Below are 16,270 nucleotides of genomic sequence, written 5' to 3' on the forward strand. Positions count from 1 at the left end.
CCTCCCCTGTTCGTGCTCTGTCTCTCTCTGTCTCAAAAATAAATAAACGTTTAAAAAAAATTTTTTAAAAATTAAAAAAATAATAAAAGTCAAATTCAGGGGCGCCCGGGTGGCTCAGTTGGTTAAGCATCTGACTCTTGGTTTCGCCTCAGGTCACGATCTCCTAGTTTGTGGGATCGAGGCCGGCGTCGGGCTCCGTGCTGTCACCACACAGCCTGCTTGGGAGTCTCCCTCTCCCTCTCTCTTCTCCCCCTCTCCCCCTCTCTCTCAAAAGTAAACAAACATTTAAAAATTAAGAAAGAAAAATTGAAATTAATGCAAAATATCCATGGTGAATAAATACACACATTTTAAATAAAGATGGGGTCAGGATTGTTGCAGTTTCCTTTTGCCTCAGGCTCTGAGATCCCTCAGCAACCACCGGTCTCGGATTTATTTAACATTGGGGTGTTTGTTCACTACGAATTCTTGGCTTTGACTATTTAATGTTGCATTCGAATGTTATGTATCTTGATGACTGGGGCTTCCGGGGTGCCCCGGAGGCCTCACTCACCTCCCCGAACCCTGGCGTTCCTTAGCGTCTTTGGGGCCCCTGAGTCCGCCTCCCCCAGGACCACAAGGCTGCACAGGCCAGAGATGGCCAGCCACACTCTTCTGGCTCAGGACAAGCAAGGGCTCCCACAAATAGCAGCCCCCCACCGTGTTACTGCTCCCTGTGCACGCCTCCGCTCGGAGGCCCCCCCACCCCTCCTGGATCTGCCTCCTGGTTCTCTGGGACACGGATGGCTTGCCTCTTACGGCCCCCCCTCCCCGGGCCCCCATCGCGCCCTCACTGTGGGGAAGGTCATGTTGATGACGTTGAAGCGGCTCTGCAGTCTGGGGGAGATGATGGTCCGTCCGCCCCCGGGAGGGCCCATGGCAGCCATCAGGAACATGTCCTGGAGAGCAGAGACAGGCAGGAAAGGGGCAACACAGGGCACAGGAATATGGAGGATGTCAGAGGGGCCGGATGAGGGCAGTAAGGGGAGAGGAGAGGGGCCAGGACAGCAGAAAGGGAACAGGGAGGGTGAAGGGAAGGAAGGGATTAGGGACAGTTTGTTTGGAATTATTAAAATGACGTATTTGTTTTAATTTCATTATAATCCATGTACCAAAATCAGAAAATGGAAGTAACTTAAAAAACGTTTGACTATGGGGCACCTGAGTGGCTTAGTCAGTTAAGCGTCTGACTTCGGCTCGGGTCACGATCTCACGGTTCGTGGGTTCGAGCCCCACGTCAGGCTCTGTGCTGACAGCTCAGAGCCTGGAGCCTGGTTCGGATTCTGTGTCTCCCTCTCTCTCTGCCCCTCCCCTGCTCACGTTCTGTCTCTCTCTGTCTCAAAAATAAACATTAAAAAAGATTTTTTTTAAAGTTTTACTATGTTTTCTAGACTTCGTTTTTTTTCCACCCTCTTTTTCCAGCGTGTATGTGTGTGTGCATGCGTGTTCTTTCCCAGAAACACAAGAATACACTAGCCGTCAGGAGAGCTTCTGACCCTGAGTGCCAGACAGACGGACCCCCCCCACCCCCCGGTGGGAGGGATGGAAGGGCTGCTGCCCGTGGATTTGGAAAAAAGAAACAAGATGCTCAGAATCCTGTGGGTGCAGACTGCCTGGGGGTGCCCCGTAGGGGGACGTGGGGAGGCGGGACCCGAGTCAGGGACACCCTGGACGGCAGCAGGGGAGTCACGTGAGCGTGGGGAAGGCGTGGAGGTGGAGGACGGGACCCTTTGGCCACAAAGCACAGGGCAGAGTCACTGAGGAGAGTTCGCAACAGGGACTGATAATTGAGGAGCCGGGAGTCTGGGGCCGGAGGCGGCCGGCCCCACCCGTGTGGAGAGGAATATAGGATCGCAGGAGTCTCCCCGTCTCCCGGATGCTTACTCGGATGTACTTGATGGTCTGCTTCGAGCGATCGTACCAGAAGCCGTAGTCAAGCCAGAGACGGATCAGCTCCAGGGGGGGCTGGGACCCAAACATGTCCTTCGCCGGCATGTTTAGGTCATCCATAAAGGTGACCATGCTTTTGCCCCCAAGCGGCACATAGACCCCCTTGGTTCGCTTCTCCACCCTGCTCTCGATGATGCTCTGCACGTTATTGGACGTGGTCTGGTGGAAGGGGTACGGGGTGAGTGCTTGGGTCTCCCGGGAGAAACTCGGGGTTCGGGAGGAGTGTCGTCAGGCACTTGGATCCCGAGGGAGGGCGCGGAAGGCAGGGAGGGTCTGGGCCCCACGACGCACCTGTGCAGACATGTTGACGGTGAGCACAGACCACTGGCTGGAAGGCAAGGACTGCAGGACGCTCTGGGCGATGGACGTCTTTCCGGTCCCCACGGGACCCACCAGCAGGGTGGGATTCTGGTTGGCCACCAAGGCGCTCACCAGGTAGTTGTAGCGAACAGTGTCAACCGTGGGCACCATGATCTTGTAGAAGGGGGAACTGGGGAGGAAAGCGAACCCTGTCCAAGGGGCCCGGCCACCTCCTTTCAAACGCCCGCTTCCTCCCGCCTCCTGACGTTTATCTCCCTCAGACGTCACCCACCCTGCCTCCTGAGGGGCCCGGAGGCCGGGCGTCCTGCTTCCGGCGTTCCAGAGCCGCCTCCTCTGGGAGCCAGCCCCCCTCCTCTGCAGCGCACATCTGCCTCGAGGCCCCGGCTCTCTGCCCACATCTCCCACCAACCACAGCCCCAAGCCCGACCCCCCACAGGCCCCGCTCTCACTTTGGGGGGTAACGCCAAGTCTTAGGGAGCTTTTCCTCAAACGACGTCCAGCTTCGCATCTTGGGGTCCACAAAGTACTCGTACACCGTGTCCTAAGGAGGGAACACGTGTGAGGCCACCAAAGCCTTCTCCGGCTGTCCCCCGCCGGCCGGGAGTTTGCACAGCCCGCTGGGTGAAAGAAAGAGGGCCGGGTTGGCACGGCTGAAACTCAAGCAGAGCCTGGCGTAGGGAACCTCGTGGGTGCTAGAAAAACAGGAAACGTCGGACGGCTGGGTCCGAGCGTCCTCGCCTTATTGGGAAAGGAGCCCTCAATCTCTCGGAGGTAGCTGTCGATCTTCTCGCGTCCCTCCTCGTCCACGGAGGCGCACACGGACCAGATCATGCTGAACACGAAGGTCAGCTCTACCATGGTCACGTAGTTTTCGCCGTCGGCTGGGTTCACCTGGATGGAACAGGAGAAGGGACTCGGTCTCCATCCGTAAGAAAAGGAGGGGGATCTATTGTGGCGAATGCAGCAAGAGCTTAGAGTTTTCCTCCCTTCCTGGTTTTATTTGGAGACACCGTGTGGTTGTAGGTATACCTAAACCTAAAGCGTTCAGATGGACCTGAAAGTCCTGGTAAGTCGGCAGCTGCCCTGACGCTCTCTGCTGCTGTGTCACGAAGGCACAGCAGTGACGTGGCCACACCACGTCTGCCCTGAAGAAGTGCCCACAGGTGCCCTAGGGCCCGGGGCCCGGGGCGTCGTGGCAACTTGTCTGTAAATTGCAAAAAAACGAGATGACCTAAATGTCCACCAGTAGAGGGATGAAAAAAGAAAATGCCATGTTCTACAGTGGAACAGCGTGCAAGGCTTAAAAGCAATAAAATCAATCTACGGATACCGATACAGAACTCAAACCCATATTGCTGTATGTGTACATGAGGTGTATAACATGATATGGTTTTTATTTTTTATTAAAAAAAATTTTTTTTTTTACATTTTTTTTGAGAGACAGAGCACAACTGGGGGAGGGGCAGAGAGAGCGAGGGAGACACAGAATCGGAAGCGGGCTCCAGGCTCCGAGCGGTCAGCCCAGAGCCCGACGCGGGGCTCGAACCCACGGACCGTGAGCTCATGACCTGAGCTGAAGTCAGATGCTTAACCGAATGAGCCACCCAGGTGCCCCTGATGTGTTTTTTAAATATCACATTTTCTACGACTGCCTACAGGCCTGTATGTCAATATGTATTGGAAAGGTCTGGAATGATACGTGCACACATCCCACAGTAGTTATTCATCTAAAGGGGGTTGCAGACCAGCACTGGGAGGACAGAGATGATCAAAAAGGTCTCTAGCTTAATATGAAAATTTTTATTTTTATTTATTTTTATTTATTTAACATTTTTTTTTAATGTTTATTTATTTTTGAGAGAGAGAGAGTATGAGCCGGGGGAGGGGCAGAGGGAGAGGGAGACGCAGAATCGGAAACAGGCTCAGCTCAGAGCCCGATGCGGGGCTCAAACTCACGAGCTGTGAGATCACAACCTGAGCTGAAGTCGGACGCTCAACCAACTGAGCCACCCAGGCGTCCCAATTTTTATTTTTTATTTTTAAGGGGCACCTGGGTGGCTCAGTCAGTTAAGCGTCCGACTTCGGCTCAGGTCGTGATCTCACGGTTTGTGAGCTCGAGCCCCGCGTCGGGCTCTGTGCTGACGGCTCAGAGCCTGGAGTCTGCTTCGGATTCTGTGTCTCCCTCTCTCTCTGCCCCTCCCCTGCTCGTGCTCTGTCTCTCTCTGTCTCAAAAATAAATAAAACATTTAAAAAAAATTTTTTTTAAGTTTATTTACCTTGGGGCACCTGGGTGGCTTAGTTGGTTAAGTGTCCGACTTTGGCTTAGGTCACGATCTCACCGTTCGTGTGTTCGAGCTCCACGTTGGGCTCTCTGCTGACAGCTCGGAGCCTGGAGCCTGCTTCAGGTTCTGTGTCTCTCTCTCTCCCTGCTCATGCTCTGTCTCTATCTCTCAAGAATAAATAAACATTAAAAAAAGTTTCTTTATCTTGAGAGAGAGCACACGTGAGTAGGGGAGGGGCAGAGAGAGAGAATCCCAGGCAGACTCTGAGCTACCCGTAGCAGAGTAGCTTGACGTGGGGTTCAAAACCACAAACCGTGAGATCATGACTTGAGCCGAGACCGAGGGTCAGATGCTTAACCGACTGAGCCACCCAGGCGTCCCTATGTGAAAATTTTCAATTTTTAGAAAGTAAACCAGAGTTAACTATTCCTTGTGTAATTAAAAATCAAAATTGAAAATGTACCAAGTTCATAGCAGAAACAGCATGTTTATTTTTTTGTGTTTTTAAAAAAAGGGTTTTTTTAATGTTTATTTTTGAGAGAGAGAGAGAGAGAGAGAGAGAGAGAGCGCGAGCATGAGCAGGGGAGGGGCAAAGAGAGAGGGAGACACAGAATCTGAAGCAGGCTCCAGGCTCTGAGCCGTCAGCCCAGAGCCCGACGCGGGGCTCGAACTCACGAACCGTGAGATCATGACCTGAGCCAGAGTCGGACGCTTAACCGACTGAGCCACCCAGGCGCCCCTTATGTTTTGTTTGGTTTTGTTTTGCTTTGCTTAAGGAAGTTCTAGGCCCAGCGTGGGCCCCGAGTTCATGACTCCAAGATCAAGGGTCACCGGCCAAGCCAGCCAGGCGCCCCGAGAGACAGCACGTTTAGACCCCTGGGGGCACGTGGCAGGTACTGTTGCTGGAGCCGGGCGTGCAGCGCACACGGGGCTAACTCGGCACGGTTCGCCCGGTCTCTAACGGGCTCCGTGGAAACAGCCTCAGGCCGTGCGTGAAAAGCTCTTGAGGATGGTTCTGAATGAAGACTCCGAGAATGACAGATAAGGGCACACAGAAGATGCTGCCCCGTCCGGAATACCGAACACTCCTCAGTCCCAAGATGTAGGCGGGAAGCCATGCCGAAGCTTTGCCGTCCATCACAGTCGGTCCAGACTCCTTGGCCTATCCGTCCAGCTCATCCCAGCTCACGACGCGTCCCACCATCCCGCCCTCCGGGCCTCTGCACGCGACGCCGGGCCCCGCCACCTGGCCAGCCCTCCTCGGCGCCCGCGCGGCTGACACCGTATGGACGACCTTCGTCCATCCATCACCGTGCCAGTCCATCCACACAGGTTCGGTTTGTATCAGCTGTGCCAGGAATGGCATACCCTGCCAGAGGTCCTCACTGTTCTACGACCTCATGTCAAGGGTTTGGTTGTGTGGTGATGTCTTCGAAAACGATACAAACCACTTTTAGGCAGTGATTTAAGCTCAACAGACAGATATCCCACTTTGGTCCTTACTCCAGAATGCTGAACTGGACGACATTGCTCTTAAACGTCAATTAATGTGAAAATGTCCAAAGCCCCCTCATCAGATTAGGCCGGGAGCTCCTTCCCGCAGGAACAGCAGCCCAGGGCCTCCCGGAGACCAAAACTTAATATCTATTTTTTGAAAGGACGGACAAATGAGGAACAAAACGAACTCTCCTCGGCTCCCCAATACGGGTAGGAAATTATAGTGACACTTCACTGTGTACCATCAGCCGTCAGAGGCCTGAGTCTGGCATTCGACCACGTGTGCACAGGCACACACAGCCAGGCACGTGCGCGAGGTCAGTGAGGCCTCCCCCTGGGGTCCCCGCTCCACTCAGGTCTGTGTACAAACCGCGTCTCAGACACCCCGTTCCCCGGAGTCGGCCCCGCAAGGTCACGAGCCCCCCGGCCCGGGCCCCGCTCCGCCGCCCCCACTCACCCCGTTCTCTGGCGTGGCCAGGGCCGAGTACAGCTTGCAGAGGGAGATGATCCCACTGTATTCCGGGAGGGGCACCAGCTCGTTGCAATAATCCTTCTTGAAGGTCAGCATCTTGTCGATGAACTTCTCGAACATGCGCTGAAGGGGCTCGGCCTCAGCCTGGAGTCCGCGAGAGAGGGCTCTCGCTCTACGTCCCGCAGGCCGCACCGGTTACCCGCCCTCTCCTCACCCCACCCTGCACACCTTCGGTCTCCTCTCCAGCCAGGACTGAACATACGGCTTCCAGCCCAGGTCAGCGTAGTCAGTGTAGACCATCCCGCAGCGAGACACGGTGGCGGGAGAGGCCACGGCCAAGTTCTCCACCTCGAACAGCAGCGACACCTGAGGACACGCTGGGTCAGAGCTTCACCCTTCGGCCACCCCACTCCCATCAGGAGAAATCACTCGGGACTCGATGCCCCCAAGTGTCTCTGTCCGAGCGCCGAGCGGGGCAGGGTGATTGATGGCCTATGGCTTACAAATGACTTGCGTTTTAAAAGAATTTAGAGCTCGTTCAAGGTTAAGCTTATGGAAGACCTCTCTGTCTCTGTCTCTGTCTCTCTCTCTCGCTGGCTCGCTTGCATTGCGTGGGTGGGTGGGTGGAGAAGGGTGGGCTTCACAGCCGGTGAACACGCGACCCCGGGCAGTCGGCGAAGGCGGCACGGACTTCTTTCCTATCAGCTGTTCCCACCGTCCGTGGGAGCCGGGTCTCCCTGAGCCCAGGCATCCTCCCCCTTCCTGGTCCCTCAGAGCTGCCCCTTCCCCCCCACCGAGCCCTGCCTCGTGCCCCGGGTCCCCAGCTCCGCAGGGCCGGCACCTGTTCGGGCATCGCGATACGCTCCCCGTTGATGAGGGTCAGGACTTTGTTATCGTCCATGACAGAGTTCATGCTCTCGATCCACAGCGTGTCCACGGGGCCGTCGAAAAGGATCCACTTCTCATCGGGCTTCTCATCTTGGTAGGAGGAGGATGGTCAGGAAGCCAGGACTTTCTCCCCAGACCTCCCTTCCCACCCGTGTCCCCGGAGAGGCAGGCGCGAGCCACCTTGTACTCAGCAGGCCCCACGCGGTCGTCTCCCAAATGTGAGCCTTCCAGCCCCCCCACCCCACCCCCGCCCAACCCCTCGGGCGACTCCGGCACCTGCCGTCCCCACCCCGTGACCCTCTGGGCACCTGCACACGCCGCCCGCATGACGCTGGACAAGATGCCGTCTGTCCACTCGTTAGTGTTGAGGTCGTACTCCCCATAGAGCTCCCCCAAGGACAAGGCCTTAGGGTTCAGGGGGAACTCCTGGAAGCGACACAGGAGGAGGTGTTGAGGTGCCGGCAGGCGCCACCCCAAGACGTCGTCTTATTTCCACCCGCCCCCTTTATATCCAGGGCTCTGTGCCCACCCTGCTCTCTCTCATCTCCCCCAGCCCTGCCCTCCTGGTCCGCACTGCCCCCCACCCCCCACCGACCCTTTGCATTCCTGCCCCCACCCTCCCTGGCCGTCCACGGGGGGCTTTGCTGTCCCAGCTCCGCACCCGAACGATATTGAAGTTGGGGTCTCCAGCGCGGCACAGGGAGGACAGGGAGGACTGTAGGATCCGCCACGAGGCCGTCTTGCCGCTGCCCGTGCCGCCCACGATCATGGCCGAGTGGCGGGAGTTCTTGGTCTCGTACAGCTGGATCACCTTGGTGAGCGTGAACGGCGTGGCCTGCAGCCCCATATCGCGGGTCTCCTGCTCGATGGTCTCCCGCAGCTGAGGGAAGCCAAGACGCAGGGAGAAAGGATGAGGCCCGTAAGGGACTCTCACGGGGTCCCCAGTGCCTGGAGGCTCACGTTCAGCCCGGCAGATACGGCACCGGGGCCCCCTGCACTCTGGCCGTGGACGGGCCCAGTGTGGAGTGGAGGGACCGGGCTCCGGGCCAGCCTGCCTGGGGCCCCAGCTTCAGCTACGTGAACCCGAGAAAGTTGCCTCCTCTGAGCCTCAGTTTCCTCACCTGTAAAACGGGAATAACGAGGACGCTTTCCTTGTAAGGTTGTTGCACTATCTCCCTACTTTTACCCCCCCCCCCCCCCGTCCCGGAAATGGTCTTTCTCGCCAGTTCGGCAACGCATCGACAAAGACGTATTTCTATCCAGCATGGTCGTGGTTTCAGTAGAAAGGAGCACTCAGGGGATCTAAACTATCGTTCCAGGAGAAGGAGATCTCTGTACTTTCTAGAACCCTCCGGCCCACCCTTTCCATTCTATGGCTCCACGCATCAGCAGCTCCTGGCCGCCTCTCAGCACCCTGCCCCCCACCTCCCTGTGAGGAGAGAAGTCGAGGCAGGGGGCGGTGCTGGGCACAGAGCAAATAGAAGGCCTCAGAGGGCTCCGTGAAGCGAGTCAGGAGGGCGGGGGGCTGAAGCAAGAGAGCGGAGTGTCTGAGAGGTCCCGGAGATGAGGAAGCCCGGAGAGGTCAACCGTCCCACAGGAGGTCACGGCCAGTGGAGGGCAGAACAAAGACATTCGCTTCACACGGGAGGGTGGGGGAGGACGGGGGGACAGATACCTTGCCGTAGTCAACGACGGGCAGCTCCGTGCTGGGGAACAGATCTCGCACGATGGCGTTGAAGAGCGGCGCGTCGGCCGAGGTCAGCTTGGCAATGTTCATGTCTCGCATGGAGAGCAGCAAAACCTGGGCGGGAAAAGACGGAGCCTCGGGCCTGAGCGGCCAGGGCCTGGGTTCTCACCGGGCCCTTCCTCTCCAAAGGGGCGAGGCGCAGGGGGCGAGGCGCAGGGGCGAAGCTCAGGGGCAGGAACAACGCATGTTCACCAGTACGACAGGTCACACGGGGGACGGCAGAAGTCGGGGGGGTGGGTGGGGCGGGGGGCGGGGATCCCAACCGGGGACAGGACCTGGAAAGCTTCGGTGAGGGCGCACGGGCCCCGTGACGGCGGAGGTTGAGTCCCAGGGGCCGTGTCCCTGACCCACCTCTTCATCAGACAGGTCGGGCTGCAGCCGACGCTTCTTGCCGGCATAGCGCAGGAGGGAGGTGAGCGCGCGCAGGCCGAAGTCGTAATGGTCCTGTCTGGACAGCTGCTGCACGGCCAGCGAGTACAGCGTGTATACCTTCTTGGCCAGGATCTGGGGAGCCGAAAAGGGGGGGGGGGGAGCGTCGAGCACCCCAGAAACCCTTCTCCTTCACGCGGGACGGTTACAGATACAGGAAGCCCGGCCCTGGGACCTGAGGCGGCCAGGATGCGCTCTGTGGACAATTCTAGCGGGAAAGATCTCGGGACCGGTCCCAACGCGGGTTAGGGGCTTCACGGAGGGGAGACCTCCCTCCTCCGAGCTCTCCCGCCCCCACATCCTACCGACGACAGCCTCCCTTCCCCGTAGGATAAGCTGACTGGGAGGCTGGGGCGCTCCTCCGTCCAGGGAATAGCCCGAGAAGGGAAGTAAGAGAATTCCGAAAGGACGTCATCGGCCTACCTTGCAGTTGCCGAAGCCCTCCCCGAAGAGAATGATCTCCGCGATGAGGGTAGAGTCCGGCACCACCATGGCGATCGGGCGGAACATGGATTTAAGGTTCTCGGGCAGTTCTGTGCGCCCGGCGTAGCCTGGAAAACAGCGCCATTTCTTAAGAGCCCAAACTACTCCCCACTCAGCCCCACCCTCCCCAACCCTGGCCTTCCCCCCAGTCTCCCCAACTCCGACCACATGCTCTCCCCGCCCCCCACCTCGGCCCTGGCCCTGCTCTCCTAACTCTGGCCCCTTCCCTCCTCTCCGCGTGGCCCTGTTTCAAACTCCAATCACGAGCTGACAATTTCCCATCTGTCCAAGCTCCGTGTGTGACTCACGACAGTCCTGATGGAAAATCACCGCTGTTTCTCGGACTCTTTCGGTACCTAGACCCTTCCCTGTTTTCCCCGCGGACCCTTCTCCCGGAGCTGTTCCCGGGGAACGAGGGTCTGCATGTTGGGAGAGATTCCCTATTTCTGGGAAAGGGATGGCAGGAAGGCCAGAACTCGGGGAGCTCGCCCACCGGGAGAAGACAGAGAAGCATCTCAGAGGACCAGGGACGTACATACACACGCAAGTGGCCGTCAGCCCATTCAGGGAGGACGTAACATTGCCTCCCGTTCTCCCAGAAAGTCGCGTGTTTACCCTTGTCTCACACTGTATTGTCTTTAGCCACGTCTCCCTTGGCTAAACACACCGGCCTGGAAGGGGGTGGGGGCGGACACCCAGTGCTCCCCCCCAGAGCCTCGGCGGCTCCGTGGCCCCCACCCCATACCGGGATTCATGGTGATGAAGATCCCACAGGACCACACCAGGTTTATTTCAAAGCCTTCGAAGTAGAAGTGGAGGAGGCTGGCGGCCAGGGCCGACAGGATGGACAGGATCTGCTGGGCCACCACCGACAGCACCTCCACGTTGATTCGGTTAAACTCATCAAAGCAGCCCCAGGCGCCGGTCTGTGGGCGGGGGGGGGGGGGGGGGGGGGGGGGTGCAGAGTCGCTGGAAGCGAGAGACGTACCCCCCCCCCCCCTCCGCACACGGGGAGACGCTAGAAACTAGCACGCCCTGCCCGGAACGCTCTGATAGGTGGGGCGGCCTCCAAAACGTGTGTGCTATCGGGGTGGGCTGGGGGCAGCGTAGCCCTGTTGTGGTTTCTGGCCACATTCCAGAACATTCCAGCAGACGGGACGGTGTCGGGGAGAGTCACAAAAGGTGTGGGTTGCAAAGGGACTGGGGCAGGGGATCTTGTGAGCACCGAGTGCCTAACCACGCCCCAGTTGACGTACGTCACCTCACTTAACACTTACAGGATCTGTCCGTTTTTCAAATAAGCAAGACTCAGCCCTGAGGGAAGCTGAGGGAGGTGCAGGGACACCCCCGACGGGAAGAGCCACCCGAGGCGAGAGGCGATGCGGCGGCGTCAGCCACAAAGTAGTGAACCAGACCGGCTTTCGGTTCACTTTCTGGGGCTAAACGAGAACCCGGGGCCTCTGGGGCAGGGCGGCAGGGCACTGACCTGGGCCAGGCCCGAGTACATCCTGCCCATGGACTTATAGTCCAGGCCCTCGGAGCAGTTGACCACGATGACGTACGTGCCGAGGGCCTTGCCCAGATCCTTGACGGTCTCGGTCTTCCCCGTGCCCGCCGGACCTTTGGGGGAGCCCCCCCGATGCAGGTGCAGCGCCGTGGTCAGCGTCATGTAACACCTGAGGACGGAGGACAGGGCCTATCTGACCCCCGGGAGCCCGCCCGAAGCAGGTGCTGCCCCCGCCCCGGCCCCCTGGTGGCCGCCGCGCACAGCCGACCTGTCTGTCAGGGGGGTGATGACAAGCCGGCCGGAGTTCCCCAAGTACTCGTAGCCATACTGGAATTGCGTGTTGGTCTGGCGGATCACACAGTCGTCGAGATCCTGGGGAAACGGGGCAGAGGAGGACAGAGGTGGGCTTGGAGCCGGACAGAGACAACGACCGAGGAGGTGGGGAGGCGGCGGTTAGAAGATGAGGGGTTCGGTTCAGAGTTTGGAGGGAAGGGCGTACGGCCCAGATGGAAAACGGGGGTGGGGGCTTCGCGCCGCACGAACGCCCCGACCCACGGCAACGGCCGGCCGCAGCCTCTCGGGATCCCGGTCAAGCGAGGGCCCCAGTGGGCCCCGACTGTAGCGACGGTCGGTCCTGATTCGGGAGGCAACAGAGTGGAGCCGGCTGAGGGAACTGAGGCGGGACGGAGCGTTGGGGTGCCGGCGCGGCGGGGACCGTGGACTGAGCGGGAGCACCGGGCCCCCCGCACCTTCTCCCAGTAGAAGCGCAGCTGGCTGAGCCAGTCGAAGGAGCTGATGTCCATGAGGCCGCTCTTATAAAGCTTCTCCAGCACATCCCGGGCATGAATTTCTATCGTCACCAGGGCCACGATCTTAAGCCGCGTGATTTTGGTCAAGTTCCCCCGGATGGCCTCTGAATACTTATTCAGCACTGACACCTGTCGGGGGGTTAGGGGGCAGAGTGGGGGGGGGGGCAACTCAACCAAACCCCAACACGCCTCATCCCAGCCTCACACGACTTTCAGCTCCCGAAACGCCTGATCCCCAGCGTCTGCCGGACCTTCTTGGCTGGACTTCCGCCACCAAGCACCCTCGTTCCGACCTTGACCTCTGACTCCGGCGTTAACCCCTCCAACCCCCAGCAGGCCCACCCCGTACTTGTAGGCCCCCCACCTGCTTCTTCTTCATGACCTTGAGGATCTTCTTGTCTCCCCGCTCCTTGGACGTCAGCAAGCACTTGGTGACGTCAGCCGTCCACTGGATCTGACTGGCAGTGATCACCATCTGGGGTGCGCAGAGGCGGTGTCCACACCTCTGCCCCCGCCCCCGGCCCCTTCCAGGACCCGGCGCGACTCCTGTCTCAATATCTGCCCCGAGGGACGGGCACGCGTCCAAGGGCAGGAGCTAAGGGGCCGGCGCACAGGGAAGCCAGGCCCGAGCCCAGAACGGGGTGGGGGGAACAAGACACAAGGTCCTGCCTTTTTCTATCTGCTGCTCCCGTGCGGCTCCGTCTTTCTCGTCTCCCCACCTGCCCTGGCCCAGCTCACCTGGCCAGCCCACTCCTTCACCCACTTGTCCCTCTTGTTGAGAAACTTCTTGAGGGCCACACGGCAGTTCCGGAGAAGGTCGCGCAGGGTCACCCGCATGGTCCGCTCCACGTCGCCAAGCCAGGACTGGGGGAGGCGAGAGGGCAGAGCGGCTGGGCCTCGGGGCTGGGGACAAGCGTCCCCAGAGGGCAGGGGCTCAGGAAACAGGACCCTGGGACTCTGGGCCCGGGGGCGGGGGGACAAGCAGGATCAGGCAGCCGCTGGCCGGGCCCCCGAGGGAAGCAGAGGCGAGGGGGGGGCGGCCTGTGTGGTTTGCAGGTTCAGGGCAGAGGCTAGAGTTTTCAGGAGGCGGAGAGTGGCCGATGTCCCTTCCCAGGGACGTTCCCTCGTCACGGAGCCGAGCGAACTCTCCGAGGGGAAAAGGCATCGGCCAGACGCTTCGACCCTCGCCACAGCTCACCTCCACGGGCCCTTCTAAGAGGACTGAGTGCAGGAGGTCCACATACTCGCCGTCGCCCGAGAACATCCCCACAGCCTCCCACCTGCTGCTGGGGCCCCCAACCTGCGAAAACGGGAAGCGTTAACGGTATGGCCCGCCCACCCCTGACATCCCCCCGGAAGGTACGTGGGCCCTCTGGGGGTGGTCTCCGCTCCTCTCCCCGCCCCCCAAAATTACCAGTCCTGACAAGTCCTATCCCAGATGATCCAGAATCATGACCACCCCCCTCCTGTGTGGAGGGCACGGTCCCCTCCAAAGCCTTGACTACGGTGACATCGGCATCTGTCCCCTGCCCTCCACCCCGTCCCGGCCAGCTCCCCCGACCTTCTGCATTCTCAGCAATTTGATGTTGTCAAAGCATTTTTTGAGGTGTGGCTGCACGGCCTCCGGGTTGCGGGACTGGCCCAGAATCTCCAGGAGGTCATCGTTGGACAGGAAGTAGAAGCGGGGGAAAGTATGGCGCTTGGTCTCCAGATACATATCCAGAGACTTCTGAATGTCTTCCAGAATCGTGTTCATTTTGATCAGCGTGTCCAGGAGGCCTGGGGGAAGAGCAGTGAGTGACATTTGCTGGCCCTTCACCATCGCCCGGAGTAGAGTTGGGGCGTCCCCCTGTATGCACTTTGCCAGCGCTCGAACGTTGGGGGACGTGTTGCCATAAGCGTTTCCGGAAGCCGAGAAGTGTCTCCGAGCCACTCTATCACACTTATCCCACGCTCTTCGTTAATTCGTTACCGGTGTTTATTACACACTACGATGCGTTCGTACGCCAAGCGTTAGTTACGCGGCGTGTGTGGTTCTGTGAACATCACTACATCCCATCTCCCTACGGTCTTAGAACAACGGTCCGGTTCCTGCGAGGAATTCGGGGCTCTGAGGTCACCCCAAAAGCTTCTGCAAATTAAGAGACTGTTCCGCATGCACACAGTCCAGCATGTTAACCCGTGAGAGGTAAAGGTAGATCAGACGCACGCAGTGCCAGAGGTCTGCGACCACCGGGATGCCAGCGTCCCTAGAGGCGTAGCGACAGGGGCGCTAGACTGAGGGACAGACGGCAGCCATTCAAACACGGCTGCTCTTCCACTAATTAGCCTGTCAGTTCACCTCATTGAGCTTTTACCTCTTTGTCCATAAAACAATCACAACACCCACCTCAAAGAACAGCTCAAGGCACTAAACAAAATGGATTCAAGGGGGCACCCGGGTGGCTCGGTGGGTTGAGAGTCAGGCTCTTGATTTCGGCTCAGGTCATTATCTTACGGTTCATGAGTCCGAGCCCCATGTCGGGCTCTGCGCTGACAGTGTGGAGCCTACTGGGATTCTCTCTCTCTCTCTCTCTCTCTCTCTCTCTCTCTCTCTCTCTCTCTCCCCACCCCCCCCTCAAAATAAATAAACTTAAAAAAAAAGGATTCACGTTGGCAGGTTCTCAGCAATCCCAGCTTCCTCCTAACCTTAGGTCTCCTTGTTTGCCCAATTTCTAGCATTCTGAAGAAAGTATGAGTGCCCTGGAATCTGAACCCTGAGGGGATCCTCACACATCCAAGAACAGAGTCCGTGGGCTGCTGGGCGTCCAAGTGGCCCGCAGAGACCACAGGAGGCTCCGTGGCCACGGCCGAGAGGAGTGTGGTTTTCGTCTTCAGCCCAGGGATACTTGTTTCTACGGCTTTGTTTACAAATTGTTCCAAAATGAAATTCTGCCAATGATCTCCAATACTATCTCTAACAAATGCATGTTGTTGTTCAACTTTGCACAGCCTAATACTTGTGTTTTACCAGAATAATTAAAACTATGGTTTTTTTCAATACGTACACTCAAGGTTCTCGGGAAAATGAAAAATTGTTGGGGCACCCGAGTGGCTCAGTCAGTTAAGCATCCAACTCTGGCTCACGATTTCAGAGCTCGTGGGTTCGAGCCCCGCGTTGGGCTCTGTGCTGACGGCTCAGAGCCCGGAGCCTGCTTCGGATTCTGTCTCCCTCTCTCTCTCTGCCCCTGCCCCACTCGTGCTCTGTCTCTCTGAATCCCAAAAATGAATAAACATTCTTTAACATTTTTGTGAAGTTGGCCCAAAGCAAAATAAAGAAGTTCTCCACAGCCCCTGACACAACTCTTCCCAGGATACCCGTTCTTGGTGCCCATCGCCAAACCTCGCTCGCTGATTCTTTACCCCAGCCTACCACAATCAAACAGGCCCTTCTGTGTGTGCGTCTCTCCCCCACCCCCTCACCCCATCCCCACGCTTACCAAAGGATCTACAATCAAGACCAGTTAACCTGATAAACCAATTAAAGTCAAGGTAACGATGACAACAGCTAACAGTCACCAAGGGCTTACCCTGCGCCCCTGACGTGGTAAGCGCTCGATTTGCGTTACCTCATTTACCTGTATCGTCCCGTTGAGTGAACCAGCTCGGCGAAGGTTCCTGAGGCACAGTGCTAGCAACTGAGCACACGCCAGACCCCGTACTGAGTATTACATACGCCTCCACGAGCCTCGCAGGAAGGCTAAGAAAGAGCTGCCGCGAGCCCCCGCCCCCGCTGCAGGGAGGAGACCGTGGCGTGGAGGAAGCCCCCCGAAACCACACTGGCTGGAAGGCAGGAGGCCGATTTTG

At 58.3% G+C, this 16,270-nt stretch overlaps 1 protein-coding gene across 1 annotated transcript in view; it reads right to left on the bottom strand.

Annotated features, from left to right (window-relative positions):
- The window catches only part of DNAH2 (dynein axonemal heavy chain 2), a 92,402-nt gene that overhangs the window by 32,493 nt on the left and 43,639 nt on the right, over window positions 1–16,270 (bottom strand). Inside the window, 21 exon segments of the mRNA XM_053892166.1 lie at window positions 834–938; window positions 1,924–2,148; window positions 2,281–2,479; window positions 2,760–2,851; window positions 3,049–3,201; window positions 6,547–6,705; window positions 6,790–6,927; window positions 7,403–7,539; window positions 7,758–7,875; window positions 8,111–8,329; window positions 9,125–9,250; window positions 9,548–9,700; window positions 10,049–10,176; window positions 10,854–11,034; window positions 11,595–11,784; window positions 11,884–11,987; window positions 12,365–12,553; window positions 12,789–12,899; window positions 13,163–13,288; window positions 13,623–13,724; window positions 13,986–14,203. Of these exon segments, the coding sequence (XP_053748141.1) occupies window positions 834–938; window positions 1,924–2,148; window positions 2,281–2,479; window positions 2,760–2,851; window positions 3,049–3,201; window positions 6,547–6,705; window positions 6,790–6,927; window positions 7,403–7,539; window positions 7,758–7,875; window positions 8,111–8,329; window positions 9,125–9,250; window positions 9,548–9,700; window positions 10,049–10,176; window positions 10,854–11,034; window positions 11,595–11,784; window positions 11,884–11,987; window positions 12,365–12,553; window positions 12,789–12,899; window positions 13,163–13,288; window positions 13,623–13,724; window positions 13,986–14,203 (3,173 nt within the window).

This window comes from Panthera pardus, unplaced genomic scaffold (genome assembly GCF_024362965.1).
Source record: "Panthera pardus isolate Hobbes unplaced genomic scaffold, ASM2436296v1 HiC_scaffold_3, whole genome shotgun sequence".
In the NCBI taxonomy this organism is placed as follows: Eukaryota; Metazoa; Chordata; class Mammalia; order Carnivora; family Felidae; genus Panthera; species Panthera pardus.